We start from the raw sequence: 25,000 nt of genomic DNA on the forward strand, positions 1-25,000 counted from the left end.
TCATTATGTACCATCGCTCAAACACGCACATACGCCAGACACTCCAAACAGACATGTCTATGTTTAGCATCCCAGCTAAGCGCTTGTTTCTAAAGTCTGTTTCACTCAAGTTCCATACGTAAAGCCATAATTCAGTCATCAGCAAACCAAAATCGGTCATCAGCCAGCCATTCAGGGGAAAAGGCACAGTTGTAAAGTTACAGCAGAGGTCACAGTAGAGTCACCCACTCATGGTCTGACCAGGTAGTGACATGAGAGCACGAATACCTGGAGCCATCAGGACCGTTTTATTAACCCTGGCACTTTTGGACCGGGACACCCGGGCGTAAACACCCATCAACCCATGAGCCACAGAGGCCCGGAGTGAGCCGTCAAGTCCTGGTTTTGCTGCGGGTAGAAACCTCCACACCGCTGGAACCCATGACGTTCCAAATGTCTTCCAGAAGCGCAAACTATGCCAAAGCTTGGCGACATCTTAGCACAGAATTGTTTGTGTGTCTCACACGAGAGCCTCAGTCCTGGCGGAGCAGGAGCTTGAGAAGGTGCTGTTCCTCCTAGCAGAGAAGGGAGCACAGAAGGTGCCGTTCCTCCTTGCCCTGGTACGGCAGGAAGCTTGAGAAGGTGTGGTTCCTCCATGCTCTGGTAGAGAAGGCTAAGAAGGTGTGGTAACTTCATGCCCTGGTAGATCAGGAGGCTGAGAAGGTGCTGTTCTTCCAGGTCCTGGTAGACCACTAGGGTCCTGTCAGTCCCTGTTAAGAGCAGCACGCGCCTCAGTCCTGGTAGAGCAGGAACCCTGAGAAGGTGCTGTACTTCCAGGTGCTCCCGTAGATGGCCCCGCGGTGCAGCCGCAGCCACACCTGGTCCCCGGGGTACAGCGGCAGGATGGCGTGGTTGCTGGCCGTCTCGTGGTCCGGCGCGCCATCGTTGGCGTATGCAGACACCATCACCTCGTCGTTGCACATCAGGTTGACGTAGAGCGGCACGTTGATGGCCAGCTTCAGGATGTGGAAGAGGAAGACGTAGGCGCCGGCCACCGGGCAGGTGAAGCGGCCCACGCGGGCGTCGTACGTCGCGCCCACGTTGGTGTGCAGCTGGTCGAACACCACGGGCTGGTCCAGGTTCCCCGGGGCGAAGTTGGCCGTGCGGGAGGCCGTGAAGGCCACGCGGACCGGCTGGGTCAGCGGGTACATGGGCACGGGCAGCAGGGTCGGCTGGTGCTGGGGGTGGGGGTGCTGCTGCTGCTGGTGGTGGTGGTGGTGGTGGGGCGTGACCGGAACGTCCAGAGTGGAGACGGACAGGGAGTCTCCGTGCCCCGAGTCCATCAGGGGGTACACGCCGTCCCGGTCGGGGCTGCTCACCTGTGAGGAGTCGCTCCAACCTGAGAAGATAAGAACATGACATGTGTGGGTCCCTGACCACTCTTATGGTGGTGCCTTTTGAGGGGAACCAAACCCCCGATGATGGGTTCAGCCTCGTTTCTGCTGCAGCGGCTTGGGTCTTCACTCTTCAGGTCTTTTTCAATAAGCAGAGGACGGTTATGGCATCATCAGATCGGCTACCATATGGAGCCGACTGAAGACTGGTTGGGGTTAGACAACGCCCCCCTCTAGATCAGGCTGCCGTTAGACAACGCCCTCTCTGGGTCGACACCCCCTCTAGATGACGTTGGCGTTAGACCACGCCCCCCTCTAGATGACATTAGACCACGCCCCCCTCTAGATGACGTTGGCCCACGCCCCCCTCTAAATGACGTTAAGACGCCCCCCCTCTAGATGACGTTGGCGTTAGACAACGCCGCCCCTCTAGATGACGTTAGACCACTCCCCCCTCTAGGTGACGTTAAGACGCCCCCCCTCTAGGTGATGTTAGACCACGCCCCCCTCTAGATGACGTTAGACCACGCCCCCCTCTAGATGACGTTGGCGTTAAGACGACACCCCCCTCTAGATCAGGTGGACGTTAAGACGACGCCCTCTCTAGATTAGGCGCTCCTGGTGTCAGGGTTTTGGATCTCCTTTGAAACGTTTGGGTCTACTAAGTAAGACCAGCAAGACATTTAGAAGACAAGTGGAGGAAAGCTCTAGCTTGTAGTTTCTCTCACCGCTGGAGTTGTGTCTGGCCGCCCCTCCTCGCCTGTAGCCGTGCTGGAAAACAGACTCCTGGTGAAACGGGAAATGACACGTTGACGGCAGGAAATGACATTTGTGGCACAACACACTTGAAAAGGTAATGAAAGACTGCTTCTATGCAAAATCGGTAGTGTGGAGGAACATTTATGTAACATGTCTTTGGATAAGTTGGAATTCCAAACAAGAAATTTAAAAATCATGCAAGAATGACACAAATACAAGTTGGTAACCAAATGCAGTTAATGGCTGTTAAACAGCAACTCAGATGGGTTACCAAGACCATTCACTTGGTCTTTCTAACTAAGTGCAGGTAAAGTTGTTTTGTGCGCTACAAGTCTGACAAGTTTGGCTGAGTACCCTGTACACACACCGAGGTTATGGAAGCCCAACATAGCGCTTCTGTGTGTGAAACACGCAGCTATAGCTTAGTCTATCAGGGCCTTGGCACAGCCAATCTGAGGGATGGAGAACCTACCCTGGCACCGTACAGCAGGGGTCCAGGTTCTCTGTGGGGAACCGCTTGAACGAAGGCCGGTCCTGGGGAGGGGAGACAAAACGGAGAAGGTTTTGTCCCCAGGACTACTCTCAGATCAACCCTCAGCTCTGACTGAACCCTAGCATTTCAATTATCTTTTATATTGTACATGATCTGCCAAACATCAATAAAATAAATCTCATAACTTAATGAAAACTGACAAAAAAAAAAAAAAAAAAGTGTGGTTACGTAGATGAAATTATGAAGTCCTATAGCCAACATTAGCATCAATCATGCAATCCAAACAGTGACAAGCATTTAGCCAGAGAGGATAGCCGCCGCTAGCCAGAGAGGATAGCCGTCACTAGCCAGAGAGGATAGCCGCCGCTAGCCAGAGAGGATAGCCGCCGCTAGCCAGAGAGGATAGCCGCCGCTAGCCAGAGAGGATAGCCGCCGCTAGCCAGAGAGGATAGCCGCCGCTAGCATAGCAGCAGTTAGCACAGCAGCAGTTAGCCGTCAGTTAAGGTGCAGAAGCGAGCTTTTCAGGGGAGGGAAGAAGAGTGAAGACCCATAGCTACCTCTCTGCCACCAGGGAGAGCGAAAGGAGTGAGTGGGGCCCTTGCCCCCCCGCGCCGTACCTCTAGCGTAGCCTCTGCTGTGGTACGATCGCCCGGTGCTGGGCTGGCTGGGGGACAGAAATACCTGACCGCCGCCTTCCACCGGGTAGTCCGACTGGTACGCTGCAGGAGACAACATGCACTGTACACTTACAAACTACAGTCTTCCAACACTATACTTAAATACTGCAGTCTAGAGTCTCCAGACACTTAGAAACTACAGTCTCTAGACACTTAGAAACTATCGCCAACACAGAACCTGGCACTTGCCATACAATAAAACAACGCTACACAACAGTAATTCAATGCAGTCAACGGTCCGACTTTCTAAGAGACAGAGCGCCGTCAGTCCCGTACCGGACTGGGGCTCGTCGTCTGAGGGGGCGAACTCTGGGGGCGTCTGGGTGCTGGCCGTGTTGTAGCTGGTCCCCGTTTCGTAGCCCAACTCCGTGGTCGGAGACGCCGATCCGGAAGCCTTGAAAACCTATAAATGGTAAAAGGAGTGCATTAATACAGGGCTTTTCTAACCAGTGGCCAGTCAAAAGCGCTTTACAATGTTGTTATTCTTTACAATAACATTCACCCATTCATGCACATGTTCACACACAGACGGCGGCGTCAACTATGCAGCCAGCTCGTCGGGAGCAGTCAGGGATAGTGCCTTGTTCAGGGAGGGACACCTCAACACTCAGCTAGGAGGAGCAGGAGATCGACCTAGCAACCTTCCGGTTACCAGCCAACCCGCTCTACCTCCTGAGCCACATGCCGCCTATACACACATGCCGGCGACTCACCGACTGAACGCTGTCGAACTGGTCGGCGGTCAGGGCGCGGCGGGTCGGCGGTGTGGTGAACGGGTGACCCACGGCGGTCACGGAGGGGGAGGACATCCCGTTACAGGGGGACTGCTTCCCTGAGTCCATCACCGGCGTCTGAGAGGGTAGAGAAGGAGAGTTCCTCTCCAAGAGGGAAGCCCAGTATGAGCCTCTTGCGGAAGCTGGTGAAGCTGGTTTACAGTCCTGACGCCGGCAGGGAGCTCGTTCCAGGCACTCACCAGCTTCCGCAAGAGACTCAAGACTCACTGGTTCAGAGTTGACTAAGACACTGCATAGCCACCCCCCTAACGCACTTATTGTATGTCCTTTCACTTAAAAATAGTACTTAACATTATGTGGCATCTTATCCTAGCTATCTTTGTTGTATACGGGGAATGGCTTAACCTAGAGATTGTTAGTGATTGGCTATATGAACATCCTTACTGTACCGACAGCGATATATTATCATTTCTCTTTCTTCTGACAAATGTAGTTATTGTAAGTCGCTTTGGATAAAAGCGTCTGCTAAATGCCCTCAATGTAAATTAGTTGGTGGAGCCATGTTACCTCAGCCGTCTGAGACAAACACCAGGGATAAAAATCTGCCGTTAACGGCGGTCGCGGTAAGACGTTTACCCGTGGGAGACTGCGGTTCTCGGGGGAGACAGAGACGACTGAGTCGCGTCGGTACAGTGGAGGAGAGACCAGGGGAGGAGAGACCAGAGGAGGAGAGACCAGGGGAGGAGAGACCAGGGGAGGAGAGACCAGGGGAGGAGAGACCAGGGGAGGAGAGATCAGGGGAGGAGAGATCAGGGGCTGGTCGTCCAGCTGCAGAGACTCCTGAGGGAAAAGAACCACAGCTTACAGGTGTTGTCCGATACAACCACATGGTGGACCCACTCCGAGCCAGCGTACCGGTCCTTACGTTAGAAACATCTCTTGCAGAGAAGCTTAGGTCAAATGTGTTCAGAGCGTGCTCCCCATTGGTCAAACTGGCTCTTCGTTCCATGCTTCTGGCAGGCAGTGGAGTGGACTGGAAAGAACAAAAAGACACTAAAGTAAGTGGAGACCAAAACCAAATTACGCCAATTCTGTGTGAATGTGTGGCGCTTACCTGCAGCATTTCCGGAAGCACCTCTATCAGGCTTTTAATCACTTCCTGCTTCGCTGCTGTAGGGGAAAACGGCGTCAAAGAGTTTGACAAATAGGAGACAGAGGCCGACAGACATCCATGCGTGTGTGGAGCTACCAAGAAGAGACGGAGATCCAGACGCTCTGCGGCCCAGCCGAGTGTGTCCTTCGATGGGGAACCCCTCGGGATCCAGAAGAGACTCCTGAGGAACACCAGAGTCAGGAACAGATCCAGATGGGTCGACGTGTAACAACAGTCTGAACTTTGAAGTTAACTATAGGCAAATTGTGGTGGAACGAGCTCCCTGCCGATGTCAGGACAGCAGAGTCGCTCACCAGCTTCCGCAAAAGACTCAAGACTCACTTTTTCAGAGTTCACCTGGACTCTGCATAGCCTCCCTCAATACCCCCCTCACCCCTCCTACACACTTAAGCTGTGTTCGAAATCGTTCCCCATCACGGATATAGTGCACTATATAGGGTGCTCGCCATTTTGTAGTGCTGTTCGAATTCTCAGTGGTTAATTTCATTCACTATATAGTGGACTATAAAATACCCAAAATTTGAGTGAACATACGATGTTCCCTACACGTTACTCCTGTATACCACAATGCAATGCGGGCGCATTTACTGACGCAAAGGACGTTCAGAAATGTTCAGCGTAGTGTCCGAATTCTCGTTTGTTCGTTCCCTATATAGTTCACTATATCATAGACACTATATAGGGAATAGTGAGTGAGGGAATAGGGAACGATTTCAAACACAGCTTTATTGTATGTTGTATGTCCTGCCACTTAATGTACGCACTTATGCCTCTGCTAAATGCCCTAAATGTGACTGTAAACGTAGTCTACCAAAGAGCACACCAGTCTACTGATGAGCATGCAGGTCTTGAATCATCATACCTGCATGAAACTGAAGGAGCCGTGGATTTTGTGCATCAGGTCTTCCAGTTGTTGTTTCCTCAGGACCGGGTCGTTGGGCAGGACCGCCTGAGAGTTGAACACCTCTAAGGGGGCGTCCACGATGGCAGCCTGTCAAAGACACTCAAACCTGAAGCCCTCGTTTACCCGATGACCAAATAAGCCATTAAGAATAATTTGTGTGAAAACGCACCAGTTTGACACTCTGGCCTCCTTTGACTTTCTTCCCTTTCTTCTGCAAAGAAGATTGATCAAACATGTGGACAGGGTAAATCATTTCAAATGCAGACTGTGAAAAGACGCAGGGCCAGGGTTTGATACTGTATAGTCCAATGAGAACACAGTCCAGTGTTTTTGTCAAGGTTCAAATGTGCATGCTACACCTGCAGTCAGCTTACAGTTAAACAGCCAGAAAGCCTCCACTTTTTGCTTTGATGAACAAGAGTCTTGACTTTTTGAGTGGAACTCCTGGCAAGGTTCTTCTGACAGTTTGATGCCACGTAGAGATAATTCACTGTGCACAGCCCATGAGGGCGGTCATAGTGAAACCATTTGGTTAACATTTAAGAGGGTTTGGTTAACATTACATTTAAAAAACATCACCACCATAGTGCAAAAGTAATTTATTATAATTCAGTCAAGCTAGGCAAATTTATGCCGTTATTGAATTGATTCAGATTTCACATTCCTCATGAATCGATTCACGTTCCTCATAAGTCGATTCCAATTGATGTTCCTCATGATCTGATTCCAATTCAACTCTTGAGTTGATTCCAATTAAGTAAACAATTCATTCATGATCGGATCATTCCCCCGCCCCCAGCTGCTCACCCTCTTGGGTCTGATGGGCAGGGCTTGGGGCTCCGCTCCTCTGGGGATGAAGGTGGCCGCTCCCCTCGAGGGCTTGGGGGCTGAGAGTCGGTCCGACAGGAACTCCACGTCCCAGGAGTCCGGCGGCTCGCGCTCCTTCATGGCCTGGAACTCCGCCTTCAGGTTGGGAGGGGGCGGGGGGGGCAGGGTCTGTGTGACGGTGATCCGCGGTCTGCTGACCGGCTGGAACATCAACACCACAACAACGTAAACCAACACAACAACGCTAACCAACACAACCCCAACCACTTTAACCAACAGAACCACAACCACTTTAACTAATGTCTCAGGAGCAAATGTGTACATACCTTGTTTTTAGGCATTTCCTTTGTTTTGGGCTGTGGTACGACTAAAAGATGGTGGGGGTAGAACAGTAAACATATTAATATGTAATGCGACTGATCCATGATCAGTTAGTTCTAACGCCAGCTCCGGGACCTCCTACTGGTCTAAAAGGTCACCAGTGGGAGCTTACTGGTGTGGCTGGGAGGGCTGGGAACCACGACTGGAGCCTTGCCGGGCGGCGGAGGAGGAGGAGGACGCAGAACCTTGAAGTACTCGCAGTCCAGGAACAAGGTGAGCTGATCCTTCAGGTCTTTAACTGCAAGGGGCCAAACAAAAAGGGATTCACCGGGGAGCGAGCGGAGGAAGACCGGGCGCAGCGGCCCCCTGAACCGGTTCACCTCAGGAACCCAACCGACGACCCGGCGCAACCCGACACAAACACTCACAGAACCAGGGCAGCACCGACTCAGGCGCTCAGGGTTTTCTGAGTGTTGTGTGTCAGGCCCTCTCAGACTGGGTCGCCCACCCCCGTTGGGGTCCCGACCCCGGGTTAGAGAAGCGCTGCCTGGGGGGGGGGGGGGGGGGGGGGGCGAGCCTTGCGTACTCACAGGTAGAACCGGCCACTGGCGTGTGCTTTGCCTCCAGCAGGTCAAAGTACAGCAGCGCAGCCTTCTCCATCTGTTTGTCCACGCTAGAACAATGCACAGAGGGTCTACGTTAAGCTGGGATATACACATTAATGGAGACACTTTAACACAAGGTTATTGGTTAAGGAAACCGCTGGGTTCGGAAAAAAAAAATTCATGCAGGGCCCTAACCCTTACTAAAAGGCTGCTATACAAATATTAAATCAAAAATAAAATATCTAAATATACTCCCCAGACAACTTTAAATGGATTCTTACAGACCCTGTCTAAGCAGACCCCCCAGACCAGGTCTAACCAGACCAGGTTTAACCCTCCTCCAGACCTCAGCAGGGGGTCTCTCTGGCCCAGCCCCAGGAGGCCAGAGAGCTGGGTGAGGCTGTCCAGCCGCTGGGGGGAGACCAGGGGGGCCGGGCCGCGCCCCGCCAGCAGGTCTCCCTGGATCTGCTCTTGCTGGAGGCTGGCCAGGAGGTGCTGGAAGCGGAGCACCATGCTCAGCCTCCTCCTCTCCTCCTCCACCCTCTCCTGCTGCTCCTTCTTGGCAGCCTTCTTCTGGGCCCGGAGGAGCTGGGGGGGGGGGGGTACATTTATTTATATAGTACATTTCATACATCAAGGCAACCCAATGTGCTTCACAAAAAACATAGAATCAAAGCAGCAGAAAAAATTAATTTGAGAATCACAAGTATGAAAATTCAGCAAGAAAGTATTTGATTTAAAATTTAACTAATTGAATAAATACATAGAAAATGTATACATTATATGGGTTCATCTATTCAAATGCTTTGATGGCCATTCGTATTCGATAGTCCTCAACGTTTTACTTTATAGAACGAAATGTGAAGAATGCTACGTTTCTGTCACGCCAACAAAGCCAACGTAATCTCCGGAGCGGTAAGCCGAGCGGCGCCACACCGGTGGACGGTTCCTTACGTTCTGGGTCAGGCCGTCCAGACTGCAGTGCATCTCCTGCGCGAAGGCCAGGTTGTGAATCAGCTCCTGGTACTGCCCCACTGCATCCTGGGAGGAGAGGGACCGCGCGTTTAAAGCAGGATTAAAGTCTGCTCACCGGAGAAGGCTCCCCCGCGCGTGTCGTTCTACACCATAAACACACTGGCTCCGTCGCACTCTAAGACGCTACTCGGGGGTTTGGGACTGCGGTCAGTATCAGAACGCAGAACTCATTACAGACGCAGTCAGGCTTTAAAAAAAAAAAAGAGCTTCTCACCATCTGGTCCTTGTTCAGAGTGCCTCCGTCCTCCACCCACTTCATGTAGTGCTCTAGTTTCAGCTGAGGAGACAAGAGACACGCCGCTGGAAGACTCCTACTGACAATCATCTGGTCAAGTAGGCCTACCGCTCCTCTATAAGTCCACCTCACACTACTCTATAGGCCTACCTCATCTTAACTAAAGACCTACCTCATCTTAACTCTATAGGCCTACCTCATCTTAACTCTATAGGCCTACCTCATCTTAACTCTATAGGCCTACCTCATCTTAACTAAAGACCTACCTCATCTTAACTCTACAGGCCTACCAAACTGTACTATTGTACTGTACTACAATCTATAGGCTTACTTAACACTATTCTATAGGCCTACCTCATCTTAACTCTCTAGGCCTACCACTCCTCTACAGGCCTACCAAACTGTACTATTGTACTGTACTACAATCCATAGCCTTACTTAACACTACTCTATAGGCCTACCCCAACTTATCTCTATAGGCCTACCTCATCTCAACTCTATAGGCCTACCTAACGATAGCCCTACTTCTTCATAACTCTTTTGGCCTACCTCTTCATAATTCTTTAAGTCTATTTCTTCATAACCGTCTCCAAGCCTACCTCTTGATAACTCCAGCCCTACCTCATCATAACTCCATAGGCCTACCTCATCATAACTCCATAGGCCTACCTAATCATACATGCAGGCCTACCTTTCTCTTGTCCATGTTGCGGATTTTGTGTTTAAGACAGAGGAGACCATCCTCTATGTAGTTGTCGTAGCCCTGGTAGGCGGTGGACACCTCCAGGTGGAGGTGGAGGGGGCTCAGGCCGCCGGGAGAGCCCGTCTTCGGGCTGTAGGTCTCCGGGGGGTCCCCCACTACGGGACAGGGAGACAGCTGCACCATGATGTCGAGATCCTTGCTGTGGACTAACAAAGTGGACTCGTGTTCAGAACCCGGTCTCCCGGGGTGCGGGTCGCGGTCTGGCCCACCGCGTGAGTGACTCTGCATTTAGAGTTGCCAGTCGCGCGGTCAGACTCCCGTCATCGATAGCATCCTGCACCCTACAGCTTAAGGAGACATGCAAGACATCAAGCGGCTACTTTGTAAAGATCATCTCCCGTTTAGTAAAGTATTGAGCCGACATCAGAAACAGACGCGACCGGAAGAGTTGGACGGACTCGGTTTGCAGATGACTGAGCATCACCGCGGCTGACAACACAGAACAAGTCGAGTTAATCAATAACACGTGTCTGGAGGCGTCATTAACCCCATGAGACCAGGACCTACCGATATGCGGTCCGACCGGGGACGTGGACCACAGGCGGACCCACCTCGTGTCTTTGATCCGCGTCGTTCTCTGCGATGATGATGATCCAGAACCACGCCGTCTCTGCCCTCTGACGTCACCGGGACTGACCGTCGACCGCGAGACGCCTTTTAAAGAGGCGCGGCTGCGGCTCGCGCGCTCCTCTTTATACCCGTTGGGAGGGAGGAGGGATGGGGGGGAGACACACCGTGACGTCACCTGGACTCAACACCTGGTCACGGGCACGCCGGTGTGGGTCCGTGTCAGTTGCGCAAGTTCTCATCATAGTTCGTCATGGACCAAAGTTATGTCCTCTCTCTCTAACTAATTCGACATCTGATCATTGGTGCACATATGCACACTAAAAAGTGTAACGTTGTTTAATGGAATCCAAGTTATGTTTCTGCAGCCCAACATGTCGGACCCTGGAACATGAAGAACCAGACTCAACACTAACATGACAAACATTTATTCAAGGCGTACAAATCAGAGTGTAGAAAAGACAGTCTTTATAGAAACACGTCGTGTAACAATATCCCGGATCAAACTGCGCTGAATGCAAAATCCTGACACCTAATTATCGTCACATTATCAATTATCCCCTATTTATAAGTGAATACATAAGAGCGAAAATAAAGACATTTAATGCAAACAGTTTTTATGTTCAGTGATGACATACTGCGACTTTTATCATAACCAATATATTTGATCTATCCTGAACACAGAAACACAGAAAAGGGCAGGAAACTACAACTTGTTTAACCAAATCTCTGACTCATTGAAATAAGATAATTGTAATAAAAAATGTCAATACTGGCAATTTAATAAACAGAAAAAAAGTCTGCATTCTCTTCGGTTTTTTTGGACAAAACACAAAATAAAGTGACGGAATGAATGTCTGGCAATTTATATACAAGAACACTAGAATATGTTGTGGTCTACAACATATTCAGCGCCCCCTAGTGGCGGGAGATGTTTCCCCTGCAGGTGAAGACCGCTTAATGACAAGTCACCACATGTATTTACAATACATAAGAAAAGGGAGAGCTAGCTTATTCAAATAACTAGAAGTCACTAAATTCCCAAAATAGGGATGTCGCTGAATCATTCACCTGTGTTCGCTTTATTCACCGTATGTACAAAAATATATCTCCAAGCCGAGCAGCTTCTCAACCCTTCAGAAGCTCATGCAGGCCGTCATGCACCATGCTGCTACGTCTATCCGCTCGGCCAAAGAAAAACTATTTACATTAGACAGTTTCTTGAGCTACTGTTTAAATGCATATTGATAGAAAGGGCATATAGCTATCCGTCAGGTATCAGTGAGTGAAATGCTGCGTGAGTGTCTCTGTGCTGGTCGACCTCTTCTTTTAGATGAGACCATTTAGAGTTTAGACTCTCCCGGCACATTTATGGCCAATGAAGACCTCTCTTGCCATCTCTCCTGTCAAACACAGGTGTGAATGAAACACTTATCAATGGTGAAACGCAGAGAGGAGACCTCTTCAAATGAAATCAACACATTAAATGTATTGCCATTCGAAGTAGAATCACACATGGAGGATAAAACGTAACACTAGTTTGAACGTCAGTTTGTGTAATAAAACCTCCTGGAGTTTGAATCGCTCATCCAATCCAGGGTGAGTGGGCGTGGCCGTGATATTGTTATCATATTAAGATTAGAATCGTTCCTCAGTATCGCACCAATCACATCTAGAATCAGGGAAGGAATTATGGACAATTATGAATGACTATGAACGTGTTCTGATCGGCTGAATACAAAGTTATGTCTGACATCAGTGTAGTAAAACTAGCATTAGAACTTTCCTTTGTACACAATCTGAAGGGCAGATAAATAAAGAATGTAACAATGGCAGGAACATCACAATGTTTGTTTCTAAGACCAAATAGTCATGTTAGCCGCCTAATGAACACATCATCTTAGCGTATCGAGGTTTAGTGTTGTCCGTAGCTGCTGCATTGTGTCCCTGATAAGATATTTGGTTTGTGCTTCCATCGTGAACCGTGACTTCTTCTATGAATTTATTTATCTGAACAGCGATCCACAGACATGCTTTGCGTCTTTACAGTCTTTTTTTCTTTTTACAGATTCTAGAATCATTGAGTTCATCATTTCCGTTGAGTAATTTCAAAAGTTTTCCTCTCTGGAGGAGCGGAGACGGTTGCCAGGGAAAGGGTCATAACATACACACCCCACCCCACCCCCCCACGAAAACAGTTCATACACAAACAAAACACATTAACAAAATTATTTTTAGCTTATTCCTGTGATTTGCGTAGAAATCGTGGGTGGAGGAACGGCGTTCTGGCCGTCCAGGGGTCAAGGGTCATGTTGGAGGTCCCGGGGTCGTGCTGGAGGTCAGGGGTCAAGGGGTCGTGTTGAATGTCCCGGGGTCAAGGGGTCTTGCTGGAGGTCCCGGGGTCAAGGGGTCGTGCTGGAGGTCCCGGGGTCGTGGTGGAGGTCCCAGGGTCAGGGGTCGTGGTGGAGGTCCCGGGGTCAAGGGGTCATACTGAAGGTCCCGGGGTCAAGGGTCGTGTTGGATGTCCCGGGGTCAAGGGGTCATACTGAAGGTCCCAGGGTCAAGGGTCGTGCTGGAGGTCCCGGGGTCAAGGGGTCATACTGAAGGTCCCGGGGTCAAGGGTCGTGTTGGATGTCCCGGGGTCAAGGGGTCGTGCTGGAGGTCCCGGGGTCGTGTTTGAGGTATACCAAAGTCTGGCCGCTTGCTGGGATCCAGCGTCTCAAACACAAGAAAAACAAAACCGATTCCCCAAGACTCTTCAGCGTCGCCTGCAGGCCAGCGGGACCCAAACGAAGAAAAGTTGGCAGCCGCTTCAGATAGAAAAGCTTCAAACGTCTTCAGAGTCTTGCAGCATCCAGGAAGTGCATGTCGTTGACACCTCTCCTCTCCTTCCTGTCACTCACTCACACTCACTCACTCACTCACTTCCTGTTGGACCTGAGGATGCTGGGAGCTCCTTGCCGTGTCAGTGTGCCCTTCCTCCTCCATCTCCTTCTGCTGCTGCTGCTGCTCCACCTTCTTCTGCTCCACCTCCTGCTGCTCCACCTCCTGCTGCTGCTCCACCTTCTTCTGCTCCACCTCCTGCTGCTGCTCCACCTTCTTCTGCTCCACCTCCTGCTGCTCCACCTTCTTCTGCTCCACCTCCTGCTGCTGCTCCACCTTCTTCTGCTCCACCTCCTGCTGCTCCACCCATTGCGCCACCCCCTCCTCAACCCCTTGCTCCACCTTCTTCTGCTCCACCTCCTGCTCCACGGGCAGCTTGCGACAGCAGGGTTTGAACAGCTGGGGGTCAATGATGACCTCACCGTAGCGGCCGGCGTAGACGATGCCACAGCACACACGCCGCCTGAGGAGAGGTCAGAGGTCAACTAGAGACCGGAGGTCACATAGAGACCAGAGAGGTCACCCAATAGAGAGACCAGAGAGGTCACCCAATAGAGACGAGAGGTCAAGGAGAGACGAGAGGTCACCCAATAGAGAGACCAGAGAGGTCACCCAATAGAGAGACCAGAGAGGTCACCCAATAGAGAGACCAGAGAGGTCACCCAATAGAGAGACCAGAGGTCAAATAGAGAGGAGAGAGGTCAAATAGAGAGGAGAGAGGTCAAGGGTCAACAGGAAGGAGAGGTCGTCTTACCGTTTCCAGTAGGTGAGGTCCAGGAAGGTGAATGCTGGGGAGTGGGCGGGGCCAGGCCTGAGCTCCGTGTCCGAGCCCTCGTCTGATTGGTTGCTGTAGCTGGGCGACGGGGGAGGGGAGGTGCTGGAGGAGCTGTGGGCGTCGGAGTCTGGGGGGAGGGGGGGAGAGAACACATCTTAAGCAAATACATTTTAACTAAACACACCCAGGAAGTGAAGGTTTCAGCCTTAAGGTCCTGAAAAACCGCGTTTTGTTCAAGACTAATTCAGTGTAAATGATGATTATGTGTGAATATTTATATACTTCATATGTATTTATTACTGCATTCTGTGTTCAGGTTTTCCATTGTATCAGTGAGGGTGGGATCCTGGGTCGAGCCACCAAAGCGGTTTCCATGGCGACGGGTCGAAGCCCTCAGATCGAAGTGTTCTGATTGGTCAGTCGGTCGGTGCGGCGCTTACTCAGCGTTTTGAGGTGCTTCTCCGCCCGGCTGTGGTGGCTCGGCCGACTCTTCCGCCTCCTCTTCGTCGTCGTCTTCAGGGCGGTCTTCAGACTGGACCCCCCCTTCGTGTCCACCACCTGCAGAAACAAAAGAGACCTATCAGAGGGCAGCCTGACTGAGCTCTGCTCCTCTCGTCCTATCAGAGGGCTGTTCAAGTCTTGGGCCGTGTTCCAATTCAATTCCAGTTCTGCATTCCCTAAACTCCATATATAAAGCACACCATCGAGGGAGCAAGTATAGGGGGGATTCAGGTTCTGTAGTGTATTTGACTCGTAAACGAGCCACCATGTGACAGCTCATTTACATAAAGAACCTGCATGTGTCAAACATTTCTATTGGATGAACCTGATTACAATCCAAGCTTTGCATCATGGGATATTGTTCAGAAATAAGTGATACATTGTTTAATGTTGCGTTGAGGGCATCAAGAGGTGCACTATATAGGGAACCAGACTTTAGACAGACAGCACTACAAAAGGAGACACCCCCAATAATGCACACACACACACACACAGAGGCCTTACGTGGTTCCAGTTCTTCTTGGACCCTTCTGGAAGCTTCTTCCACCTCTTGACCAGCAGGACGCAGGCATTACAGATGTCCCCGTAACGCACTTCCCCGAGGCTGGAGCACGCACACACACACACACACACACACACACACACACACACACACACACACACACACACACACACACACACACACACACACACACACACACACACACACACACACACACACACACACACACACACACACGAAAAAAGAACAACAGGTTGAAGCAGAAGACCATATTCCATGCCACACACCCAGGCCCCCGGCCTTAGTCCTCATCCAGGTCCCCGCCTGATGGACTCACCTGAAGCAGGCCTGGAGGTGGGGCTCGTAGCGCTGGCTGTGGGTGAATCGGGAGCTGGAGGACTTGGCCCTGCAGATGCAGCAGCCCTCCAGGCTGCGGTACATCTTGGGCTTGTGGAAGCCGAACATCTAGGACAGGAACACAGAGCCGCTCAGAGAATCTATACCTCAGAGCTAGGACCCGCCCACCTCCTGTCACTCAGCAGGACGGAGGAGGAATGAGTCGATGCAAGTGACACACGGTAAAGCAGTGCATGAAACATATCTTAGATTATGTATAAGTTATATTATTGAAACAGGCAGAAAATATTTTTTAGAAATGTATAAATGATCAAACATAAACATCATAACCAAAGTGTCCCTAAGTGGATTCAGATCAGTTTGAATTTAATCATAGCGGGTTGTCCACATTCAGTTCATAAAACCCGTCTTTATGAAACTGTCAACGTTAATGATCGTAACTCCAGTTGTTGGTCTAGGGGCGGGGCCGGGGCCAGAGCCCCAGCATCTCTGCTCCGCCCTTAGCAACAGTGGTGCTGATGCAATGGAAGCCTGGCCACGTGCTCCACGGGATGGAGAAGTGATGCACGAGGCGAGGAGATAGACTCCAGCGCGAAAGAAATTGTTCGCAATCGGCGTTAGAAAAAAAAAAAGAGGCAAAAAAAGGAAACAGGCACGCTATGTTTGATGATATCCTGGCCTTCTAGAAACCAAATTATGAATAATTTATTTGAGATTAAATCGTTCATCGTTAATAAACGAGTCGTCCATATAAGGGCATATATAAAATCTATATTCTTTAAAACGTTCCCATCGTCCCATCGGTTGGCGGTTAGAATTGGAGGGAGCGGGAGGCTGGGTGGTGGAGGCGGGAGGCTGGATGATGGAGGCTGGGTGGCCGTGACGCAGGAACACACCCACCCCGCCTTTTACGCTCCGACTCGATAACCACAACTTCTACTGGAGATACGCCGCGGAAAACGAACATTTAACACCGTGAAATGACACGCCAACTGGGTTACTTTACAAAGTGTTGAAACACAGAGGTTAAAACCCCGGGTAGCTTATGGTATCTGAAGGTATTTTAGGAGACGGACTGCGTGGAGAACACTTCACACACTGCGCTGTGCGCGTCAGACACCGCGTCCGTGTGAACAGCCTTTAAACATGTCTAACCAAACTACAGAGCTGCACAACAACCGTTTCCCGGTCCCAGTGGATCCGAACCCGCGACCTGCTTGCAGGCTGCAGGAGGTCCAACGCATCGATCGGTGAAACGAAACCAGACATCGATCCCAACTTCAGAGCTGCACGCCGACAGCGTGGTGGGACTGACATGTGAGTTCCCCGTTTAAAACCACGAAAACACGCACGTACCTTGTGGCAGGATATCGCCTGAGACCCGAGTAGACACTTTGGGACTAAACCTGGTCCTGGAAGTGTTGTTGCGGTCAACGAAAGCGCTGCAGACCCGCTGGGTCAACGCTGTCTGCTGGGGAATCCGTAGTAGGAATGTTCACGCATGCGCAGTACACGATCCCACACGCCTCCATTTTCTGATTTTCTTCAATCAGAGATATTTACATCTGGCAGTGACGTCGACCGAGCCATGCCCATTTATGGAGGGAGAATACGCGGGAAATGGGCGACGGGTCGAGAGGTGGAGTTCGTAAAAACGCCACACGGGGGCGTTGTTCCACACAGAGCGGTGGACAACATTAATGATGCGCTATTGGAAATCTAATTATAAAGGCTGGCTGCAGTGCACATCATAAATATCAGACTACACCTTCTAGAATACTTAATATCATTGCCTCCCATATTAAACACTAAAAAGAAAAAAGAGCTTTAACAATTTAATAATAAAGTAAATCCTGTAGACCAGTGGTTCTCAACTGGTCTGGCCTTGGGACCCACATTTTCCATGGTCATTATGTCACGACCCATTTTTATTAAAACAAGCAAATTTATTTCTCTAAAATGTCACACATACACAATGTCATCATGGCGTTTTTTTTTTCTCACTTAAATAACCAAACATTTTCATCCCTGCATACAGAGCACTCTAGTAATAACAAACTGATCCATCAAAACGGCGTGCTGCTGATTCTGGTGAACTGATCACACAAATATAATCTCTTCAAGTAGGCCTACTTAACTTTGTTTTTACTCATCAAGCATTTGGGGAAGCTAATGCGATAGTTGGGGATGTGCTTTTTTCCTGATAAGAGTTTCAAGGTCTGGGGTGATGGTTGACAGAGATACTCTCAGGTCCTCCAACCTGCTCCTCTGCTTGGACTTTGAGCTGGACCAAAGTTGAGAAGCCACTTTCGCAGAGATAGGTAGTGCTGAACTTAGTAATTTAAGTGATATATAGGCCTGCACATAGGAATCATAAGTCAAAACGGGCTACATTTGACTGAATTATAAAAGGTATAAGTGGTAATATTAGCCGGCTCTTGTTGGTGAGCTGAACCAAACAATCTGGCTCACTAAAAATAACCGAAATTCCCGTCTCCCATCAGATGGCCTAATCACTGGAACTATTTTTAGCTTCTTTTTTTTCTCCTACACTCCGTGACCCATTCAAAACGAGTCTGCGACCCACCAGTTGAGAAACGCTGCGTAGACCACAACAGACCAAGATACACACACATCACTCATCCATGCTTTGGATATTTTTTATTGAAACATGAATAAATATCAGAGCAAAACAATAAATTGTACAGCAACAACAAGATCCCCTGTCCAGTGGTAACGTGGTCGTCACAGTGTGACCTCCTCTCAGCTGCAGGTCAGGTCCTCTCAGCTGCTGAGAGCAGAAAAGATTTGGAAAATAAAACAAAAAAACGTCCTGTCCCATTCTCTCCTCCCTTTCTCTGCTATTGAGATGTTGCAGTCACTCACCTGTGATTGACAGGCATCAGGCAAGTGCACAGATTTTCTAAATAGTTTCAGACAGAGGCAGTAAACTCCAAACAGGTCATTTCAGATGGTGTCACTCCGCTCACAGAGAGCTAGGACTAACAAACTGATCTCAAAGTACAGATCTCAGGTCCTACTTTCAGCTCCCTTCAGGTTTATGGTCTTCAGGAACCCAGTGTGTCTGTAGGAGCTACAGGACCTCACGGAAAGACCTTGTGGAACCAACCAGAAAAACAGGATCCAGAGGAGAGGAAGGGGTCTCCAGCCTCACAGGAACCAGAACCAGAGGAGAGGAAGGGGTCTCCAGCCTCACAGGAACCAGAACCAGAGGAGAGGAAGGGGTCTCCAGCCTCACAGGAACCAGAGGAGAGGAAGGGGTATCCAGCCTCACAGGAACCAGAGGAGAGGAAGGGGTCTCCAGCCTCACAGGAACCAGAACCAGAGGAGAGGAAGGGGTCTCCAGCCTCACAGGAACCAGAGGAGAGGAAGGGGTCTCCAGCCTCACAGGAACAGGAACCAGAGGAGAAGAAGGGGTCTCCAGCCTCACAACGAGACCCGTTGGGAGGTTCTGGGTCAGCAGGTTCAACGCAGACAGAAACATTGGCTATAGTTGCTGGTTTGGTTTCACTGTTACTTCAAAAGAATGACCTCACACCTAATACACTAACTAAAATATAGAACCGGTTTGTCACTTCACAGAGTAATCGGCTTCATGTTTAGGCACCCGGAAGAGAGAGAGAGAGTGCGACAGAGTATGACAGAGAACGAGACAGAGAGAGAGAATAATGGAGACTCCAGTTATTTGTAGATTCTATGGTTTGAGTGGTTTCATCCTAAAACAACTAATCCAGTAAAAATTAAGGAAATTTGTTAAAAACACAAAGTCCTTGTCTCACAGACCAAACTCTCATCACGCGCTGCACTTTGAGAAGTAACTCAATGAGATGTTGTCCAGTGTGTTCCTCTGCTTTCTGGTCCCGGTCAGAGCAGACCTTCAGACAGGAGGTCCCCACCAACACACTCCGGTCAGGACCTTCTAGTCTGGAGGTCCCAGGAGCTGTTCTGGGTCTTCACAAAGACGCCACTGTCCATCAGAAACACGGGACAGGAACGGCGTCTTGCGGGACGTTTACACACACACACACACACACAGAAACCGGTGGTCCGAGTAGATCGCATTAGGGAACCACACCTACCCGCTATGGATACAAACAATTAAAACCAGGATTGTTTGTGTGTGTTAGTGAGATGGTCTGGATGCTGATAACATCTTGTATCTCAGGGCCAGAAGACGAGGCAGACATGAATATCAACACAGGTTTGAACAGCAAACGGTCTCAGAGAAGTGTCCTTCGACTTCAAAATGCACTCCAGTGTTTGTCCTGTTGTGCGTACAGATCTGTTGTGTAACGGAGTCCACATCTGCCCTCACAACACAACTCAGTAGAACTAGTAGAAGTAGAAAATAAATTAAACAGCCGCAAATAAAATGGTACTTCACTTGAAATCACTGTCTCACACACACACACACACACACACACACACACACACACACACACACACACACACACACACACACACACACACACACACACACACACACACACACACACACACACACACACACACACACACCCAGTCCAATACTTGCTTGGATCCGTGGAGGCTAGATATGATGCATTACACCCGGCGCTCTTTGAACCACAGCTTTGAGGAGCGAGAGAGCGTCACACTGGGGTGTTTCCTCCCCGCAAAAGACTCTCTGGTCACTAAAGTGTTCCAGTCTCCCTCTGTGATGAATCAGTGCTTCCTCTAACCAACGGAGCACATTATTGGCTCCGGGGCATGCTACACTCCTGAGAGAGGAGAGGAGAGAGAGAAGAGAGAGATGAGAGATGAGGGACTCCATCTTCCCCCTACGGACCCAATGCTCCACAGACCCTATGGTCTATGGAGCAGAACTCGAGGGGGGCTCGGCTGAAGAACTGTCTCTCTAAAAGGTCCAAACATCTCAGATCCCCAGGAGAGCAGAACGGTCTCTCTAAAGGTCCAAACATCTCAGATCCCCAGGAGAGCAGAACTGTCTCTCTAAAGGTCTCCAGGAGAGTAGACCCATACTGCTGCGGTGTCACTGTCTTTAACGTCCAATACTTCCTCCCCTCCCTTCAGTGGTCACATGACTCATCCGAGAGCCCATCCAGTGTGTTGGGGGGGGGGGGGGAGGGGGGGTCAAGGGCGCTCCCTGCAGGGTCAGGGATCAAAGGTCGACTCCCTTGACCAGGGAGGTCTCCAGGGTGATGTGGAAGTGGTGCAGGGTCTCCAGCACCCCGATCAGGGTGTTGACGGTGGTGCGGTCCCGCAGCAGGGCCGAGTCGTCGTACATGCGCTGCAGGACGGGACACTCCACCAGCAGGGGGAGCCACTGGTCCATCAGGTGGTCACTGCACACGGGACAGGGCAGACAGAACACGTCAAACATGAGCAGAATACAGTCAGGGTAGAGAGACGCACGCTCTGACCCGAGCGTCGGTCAGTCGATGGCTTGTTGGGGGGGCGGCATGTGGCTCAGGAGGTAGAGCGGGTTGGCTGGTAACCGGCAGGTCGCTAGTTCGATCCCTGGCTCCTTGCTAAGTGTTGAGGTTTCCCTGCTCCTGACGAGCTGGCTGTCACTTTGCATGGTTGAGCCGGGGATCAAACTAGCAAACATAGCGTCCGGAGCCACATGTCTCCTCCGCCATGTTCGCATCTTTCGGAACATTTCCCAGCACTCCGGGAGTGGTCCGCCGTCGTCACGGTAACCTACCGCGCTCCGAGGCAGACCAGCAGCTGGAACTTCCCGTCCTTGCCGATGCTGCGGCGGGTGGAGTTGATGGCGTTGGCATAGCGACAGAGCGAGTGACAGGTCAGCCCCAGCGGCTCGGGGGTCTCCTGCAGGTCGCCCATCTGGTCACATGACTCCATGTAGGCCACGGCCTTCTCTGTGGAGAGAGAGGCAGAGAGACAGAGAGACAGAGAGAGAGAGACAGAGAAAGACAGAGAGACAGAGAGAGAGAGAGACAGAGAGAGAGAGAGAGAGACAGAGAGAGACAGAGAAAGACAGAGAGAGAGTTTTTCAGACTATTGTGTATATAATATATAACGGTGTAATATATAATTATGTATGCTTTCAATAGTGTAGCATACACAGGGTAGTAAATGATAAGTCAACGTTGGATATTTATAATTGAGGGACAGCAGGGGGCGCTACAGCAGCGCAGGGGGAACCCCTTTACCTATGAAGTCCCAGACGAAGACGGTCTTCTGGAAGAGCCGGGCCGACTTGAAGCCGTGGTGGAAGAACTGCTCCAGGGCCCCCACCAGACCGCTTTCCCCGCACAGCAGGATGGTCAGGCTGCCCCTCTGATAGGACGAGAGGAGCACATGACAGTCAGGCAGAGATAAAGAGATAAAGAGACAGAGAGACATAGACATAGACAGAGAGAGAGAGGGACAGAGACGGCCATCAAACCAACTCATGAAGTGGTCAGAGAGCAGCTCTGATCCCTCATCATGTGGTCTTCACCACGCATAACTCAGCATAACGCTGCATACTGCAGCTGGTACCGCTGTTGACCGTTTCTGCTGTAGTTTAGAGACGCGTTCACACACACACACTCACCACTACACACGTACAGTCAGGTCCATAACTATTGGGACATTGACACAATTCTAATCTTTTTGGCTCTATACACCACCACAATGGATTTGAAATGAAATGAACAAGATGTGCTTTAACTGCAGACTTTCAGCTTTGATTTGAGGGTATTTACATCCAAATCAGGTGAACGGTGTAGGAATTACAACAGTTTGTATATGTGCCTCCCACTTTTTAAGGGAACAAAAGTAATGGGACAATTGGTTACTCAGATGTTCCATGGCCAGGTGTGTGTTATTCCCTCATTATCCCATTAACAAGGAGCAGAGAAAAGGTCTAGTTAATTTAAAGAGTTAATTTCAGGTGTGCTATTTGCATTTGGAATCTGTTGCTGTTAACTCTCAATATGAGATCCAAAGAGCTGTCACTATCAGTGAAGCAAGCCATCATTAAGCTGAAAAATCAAAACAAACCCATCAGAGAGATAGCAAAAACATTAGGTGTGGCCAAATCAACTGTTTGGAACATTCTTAAAAAGAAAGAACGCACCGGTGAGCTCAGCAACACCAAAAGACCCGGAAGACCACGGAAAACAACTGTGGTGGATGATCGAAGAATTCTTTCCCTGGTGAAGAAAACACCCTTCACAACAGTTGGCCAGATCAAGAACACTCTCCAGGAGGTCGGTGTATATGTGTCAAAGTCAACAATCAAGAGAAGACTTCACCAGAGTGACTACAGAGGGTTCACCACAAGATGTAAACCATTGGTGAGCCTCAAAAACAGGAAGGCCAGATTAGAGTTTGCCAAACAACATCTAAAAAAGCCTTCACAGTTCTGGAACAAGATCCTATGGACAGATGAGACAAAGATCAACTTGTACCAGAATGATGGGAAGAGAAGAGTATGGAGAAGGAAAGGAACTGCTCATGATCCAAAGCATACCACCTCATCAGTGAAGCATGGTGGTGGTAGTGTCATGGCGTGGGCATGTATGGCTGCCAATGGAACAGGTTCCCTTGTATTTATTGATGATGTGACTGCTGACAAAAGCAGCAGGATGAATTCTGAAGTGTTTCGGGCAATATTATCTGCTCATATTCAGCCAAATGCTTCAGAACTCATTGGACGGCACTTCACAGTGCAGATGGACAATGACCCGAAGCATACTGCGAAAGCAACCAAAGAGTTTTTTAAGGCAAAGAAGTGGAATGTTATGCAATGGCCAAGTCAATCACCTGACCTGAATCCGATTGAGCATGCATTTCACTTGCTGAAGACAAAACTGAAGGGAAAATGCCCCAAGAACAAGCAGGAACTGAAGACAGTTGCAGTAGAGGCCTGGCAGAGCATCACTAGGGATGAAACCCAGTGTCTGGTGATGTCTATGCGTTCCAGACTTCAGGCTGTAATTGACTGCAAAGGATTTGCAACCAAGTATTAAAAAGTGAAAGTTTGATTTATGATTGTTAATTTGTCCCATTACTTTTGGTCCCTTAAAAAGTGGGAGGCACATATACAAACTGTTGTAATTCCTACACCGTTCACCTGATTTGGATGTAAATACCCTCAAATCAAAGCTGAAAGTCTGCAGTTAAAGCACATCTTGTTCATTTCATTTCAAATCCATTGTGGTGGTGTATAGAGCCAAAAAGATTAGAATTGTGTCGATGTCCCAATAGTTATGGACCTGACTGTATATACACACACACACACACACACACACACACACACACACACACACACACACACACACACACACACACACACACACACACACACACACACACACACACACACACACACACACACACACACACACACACACACACACACACACACCCACCCACCCACCCACCCACCTCTTTCTCCGGCTTGTGGAAGTGTTTGATGATGTTGTTCACCGCCTCTCCGATGGTCTCCTGGATTTGTCCTGAAGTGAGTTCTGCGAGACAGGACAGGACCGGTCAGGGACTTTAAGACCCTCAGGACTAGAGCGGGAACCCCAGAGAACCAGGCTACCCTACACGGGTTCACCTTCAAAACCCCCCCCATGCTACGGTAAATGGTAGATGGAAAAAACTCAAACTCAAAGCGCTTTACAATACTGCCTAACATTCACCCATTCATGCACACATTCACACACTGATGGCGGTGACAACCATGCAAGGCGCCAGCCAGCTCGTCGGGAACAGCCTGCTCCCGACAAGACAGAGAGATAGAGAGACAGAGCGACAGAGAGAGACAGAGAGAGAGAGAGACACACACACACACACACACACACACACACACAGACAGAGAGAGAGAAAGAGAGACATAGAGAGAGAGCGACACACAGAGGGACAGAGAGACACAGATTGACTGACTCTGTCCACGTCCCGCCATGATGCTGCTCCTCCTGGTCTGGGAGGGGGACCTCTGCAGCTCGGGGGTCCGGCTGCCCCTCCCAGAGTCCTCCTCGGCCCCCGGGACCAGCAGCTCCCCGATCAGGACGCGCTCCAGGCTGCCGTCGTCCACGCCGCGCCCCAGCCATCGGCCGCAAGGGAACCTGGGGGGGGGGGGGGGGGGGGAAACCGGGTGAGACCGGGACGGGGGAGGTGGTTCTACCTGTAGGTGAGGTGGTTCTACCTGTAGGTGGTTCTACCTGTAGGTGAGGTGGTTCTACCTGTAGGTGAGGTGGTTCTACCTGTAGGTGGTTCTACCTGTAGGTGGGGTGGTTCTACCTGTAGGTGGGGTGGTTCTACCTGTAGGTGGTTCTACCTGTAGGTGGGGTGGTTCTACCTGTAGGTGGTTCTACCTGTAGGTGGTTCTACCTGTAGGTGAGGTGGTTCTACCTGTAGGTGGTTCTACCTGTAGGTGGTTCTACCTGTAGGTGAGGTGGTTCTACCTGTAGGTGAGGTGGTTCTACCTGTAGGTGAGGTGGTTCTACCTGTAGGTGGTTCTACCTGTAGGTGGGGTGGTTCTACCTGTAGGTAG

General features: G+C 50.2%; 3 protein-coding genes across 5 annotated transcripts in view; all 3 read right to left on the bottom strand.

The window, feature by feature from the left end:
- Positions 1-770: 770 nt before the first annotated feature.
- Positions 771-10,024, bottom strand: caprin2 (caprin family member 2; the record flags this gene model as incomplete). The annotated part of the gene is given in 20 exon segments (XM_084486331.1): positions 771-1,378; positions 2,102-2,159; positions 2,578-2,666; positions 3,183-3,344; positions 3,579-3,705; positions 4,025-4,153; positions 4,673-4,738; positions 4,817-4,876; positions 4,962-5,276; positions 5,278-5,370; positions 6,073-6,201; positions 6,284-6,325; positions 6,922-7,143; positions 7,269-7,309; positions 7,436-7,561; positions 7,854-7,936; positions 8,215-8,456; positions 8,823-8,909; positions 9,118-9,180; positions 9,830-10,024. Coding segments are annotated over 20 exon segments (2,937 nt in total).
- Positions 10,025-12,832: 2,808 nt separating this feature from the next.
- On the bottom strand, positions 12,833-16,943 carry LOC311367263 (SIN3-HDAC complex-associated factor-like). The gene is made up of 7 exons (XM_084486076.1): positions 16,843-16,943; positions 15,467-15,594; positions 15,132-15,231; positions 14,567-14,684; positions 14,106-14,253; positions 13,547-13,814; positions 12,833-13,459 (listed from the first exon to the last, which is right to left on the bottom strand). The coding sequence occupies exons 2-7, from the start codon at positions 15,592-15,594 to the stop codon at positions 13,382-13,384; spliced, it is 840 nt and encodes a 279-aa protein (XP_084342202.1). The 5' UTR covers positions 16,843-16,943; the 3' UTR covers positions 12,833-13,381.
- A 1,235-nt stretch (positions 16,944-18,178) lies between these two features.
- The window catches only part of dennd5b (DENN/MADD domain containing 5B), a 40,040-nt gene continuing 33,218 nt past the window's right edge, over positions 18,179-25,000 (bottom strand). For all 3 annotated transcript variants that reach the window (XM_084486600.1, XM_084486599.1, XM_084486601.1), the window contains 5 exons: positions 24,391-24,572; positions 23,887-23,969; positions 21,663-21,789; positions 21,194-21,368; positions 18,179-20,831 (listed from right to left, as the gene is read on the bottom strand). In XM_084486600.1, the coding sequence (XP_084342726.1) occupies positions 20,648-20,831; positions 21,194-21,368; positions 21,663-21,789; positions 23,887-23,969; positions 24,391-24,572 (751 nt within the window). In that variant the 3' untranslated portion in view covers positions 18,179-20,647. The remainder of the gene's footprint in view (positions 20,832-21,193; positions 21,369-21,662; positions 21,790-23,886; positions 23,970-24,390; positions 24,573-25,000) is intronic.

The sequence above is a fragment of the Micromesistius poutassou genome, assembly GCF_964030765.1.
Source record: "Micromesistius poutassou genome assembly, chromosome: 22".
NCBI lineage: Eukaryota > Metazoa > Chordata > Actinopteri > Gadiformes > Gadidae > Micromesistius > Micromesistius poutassou.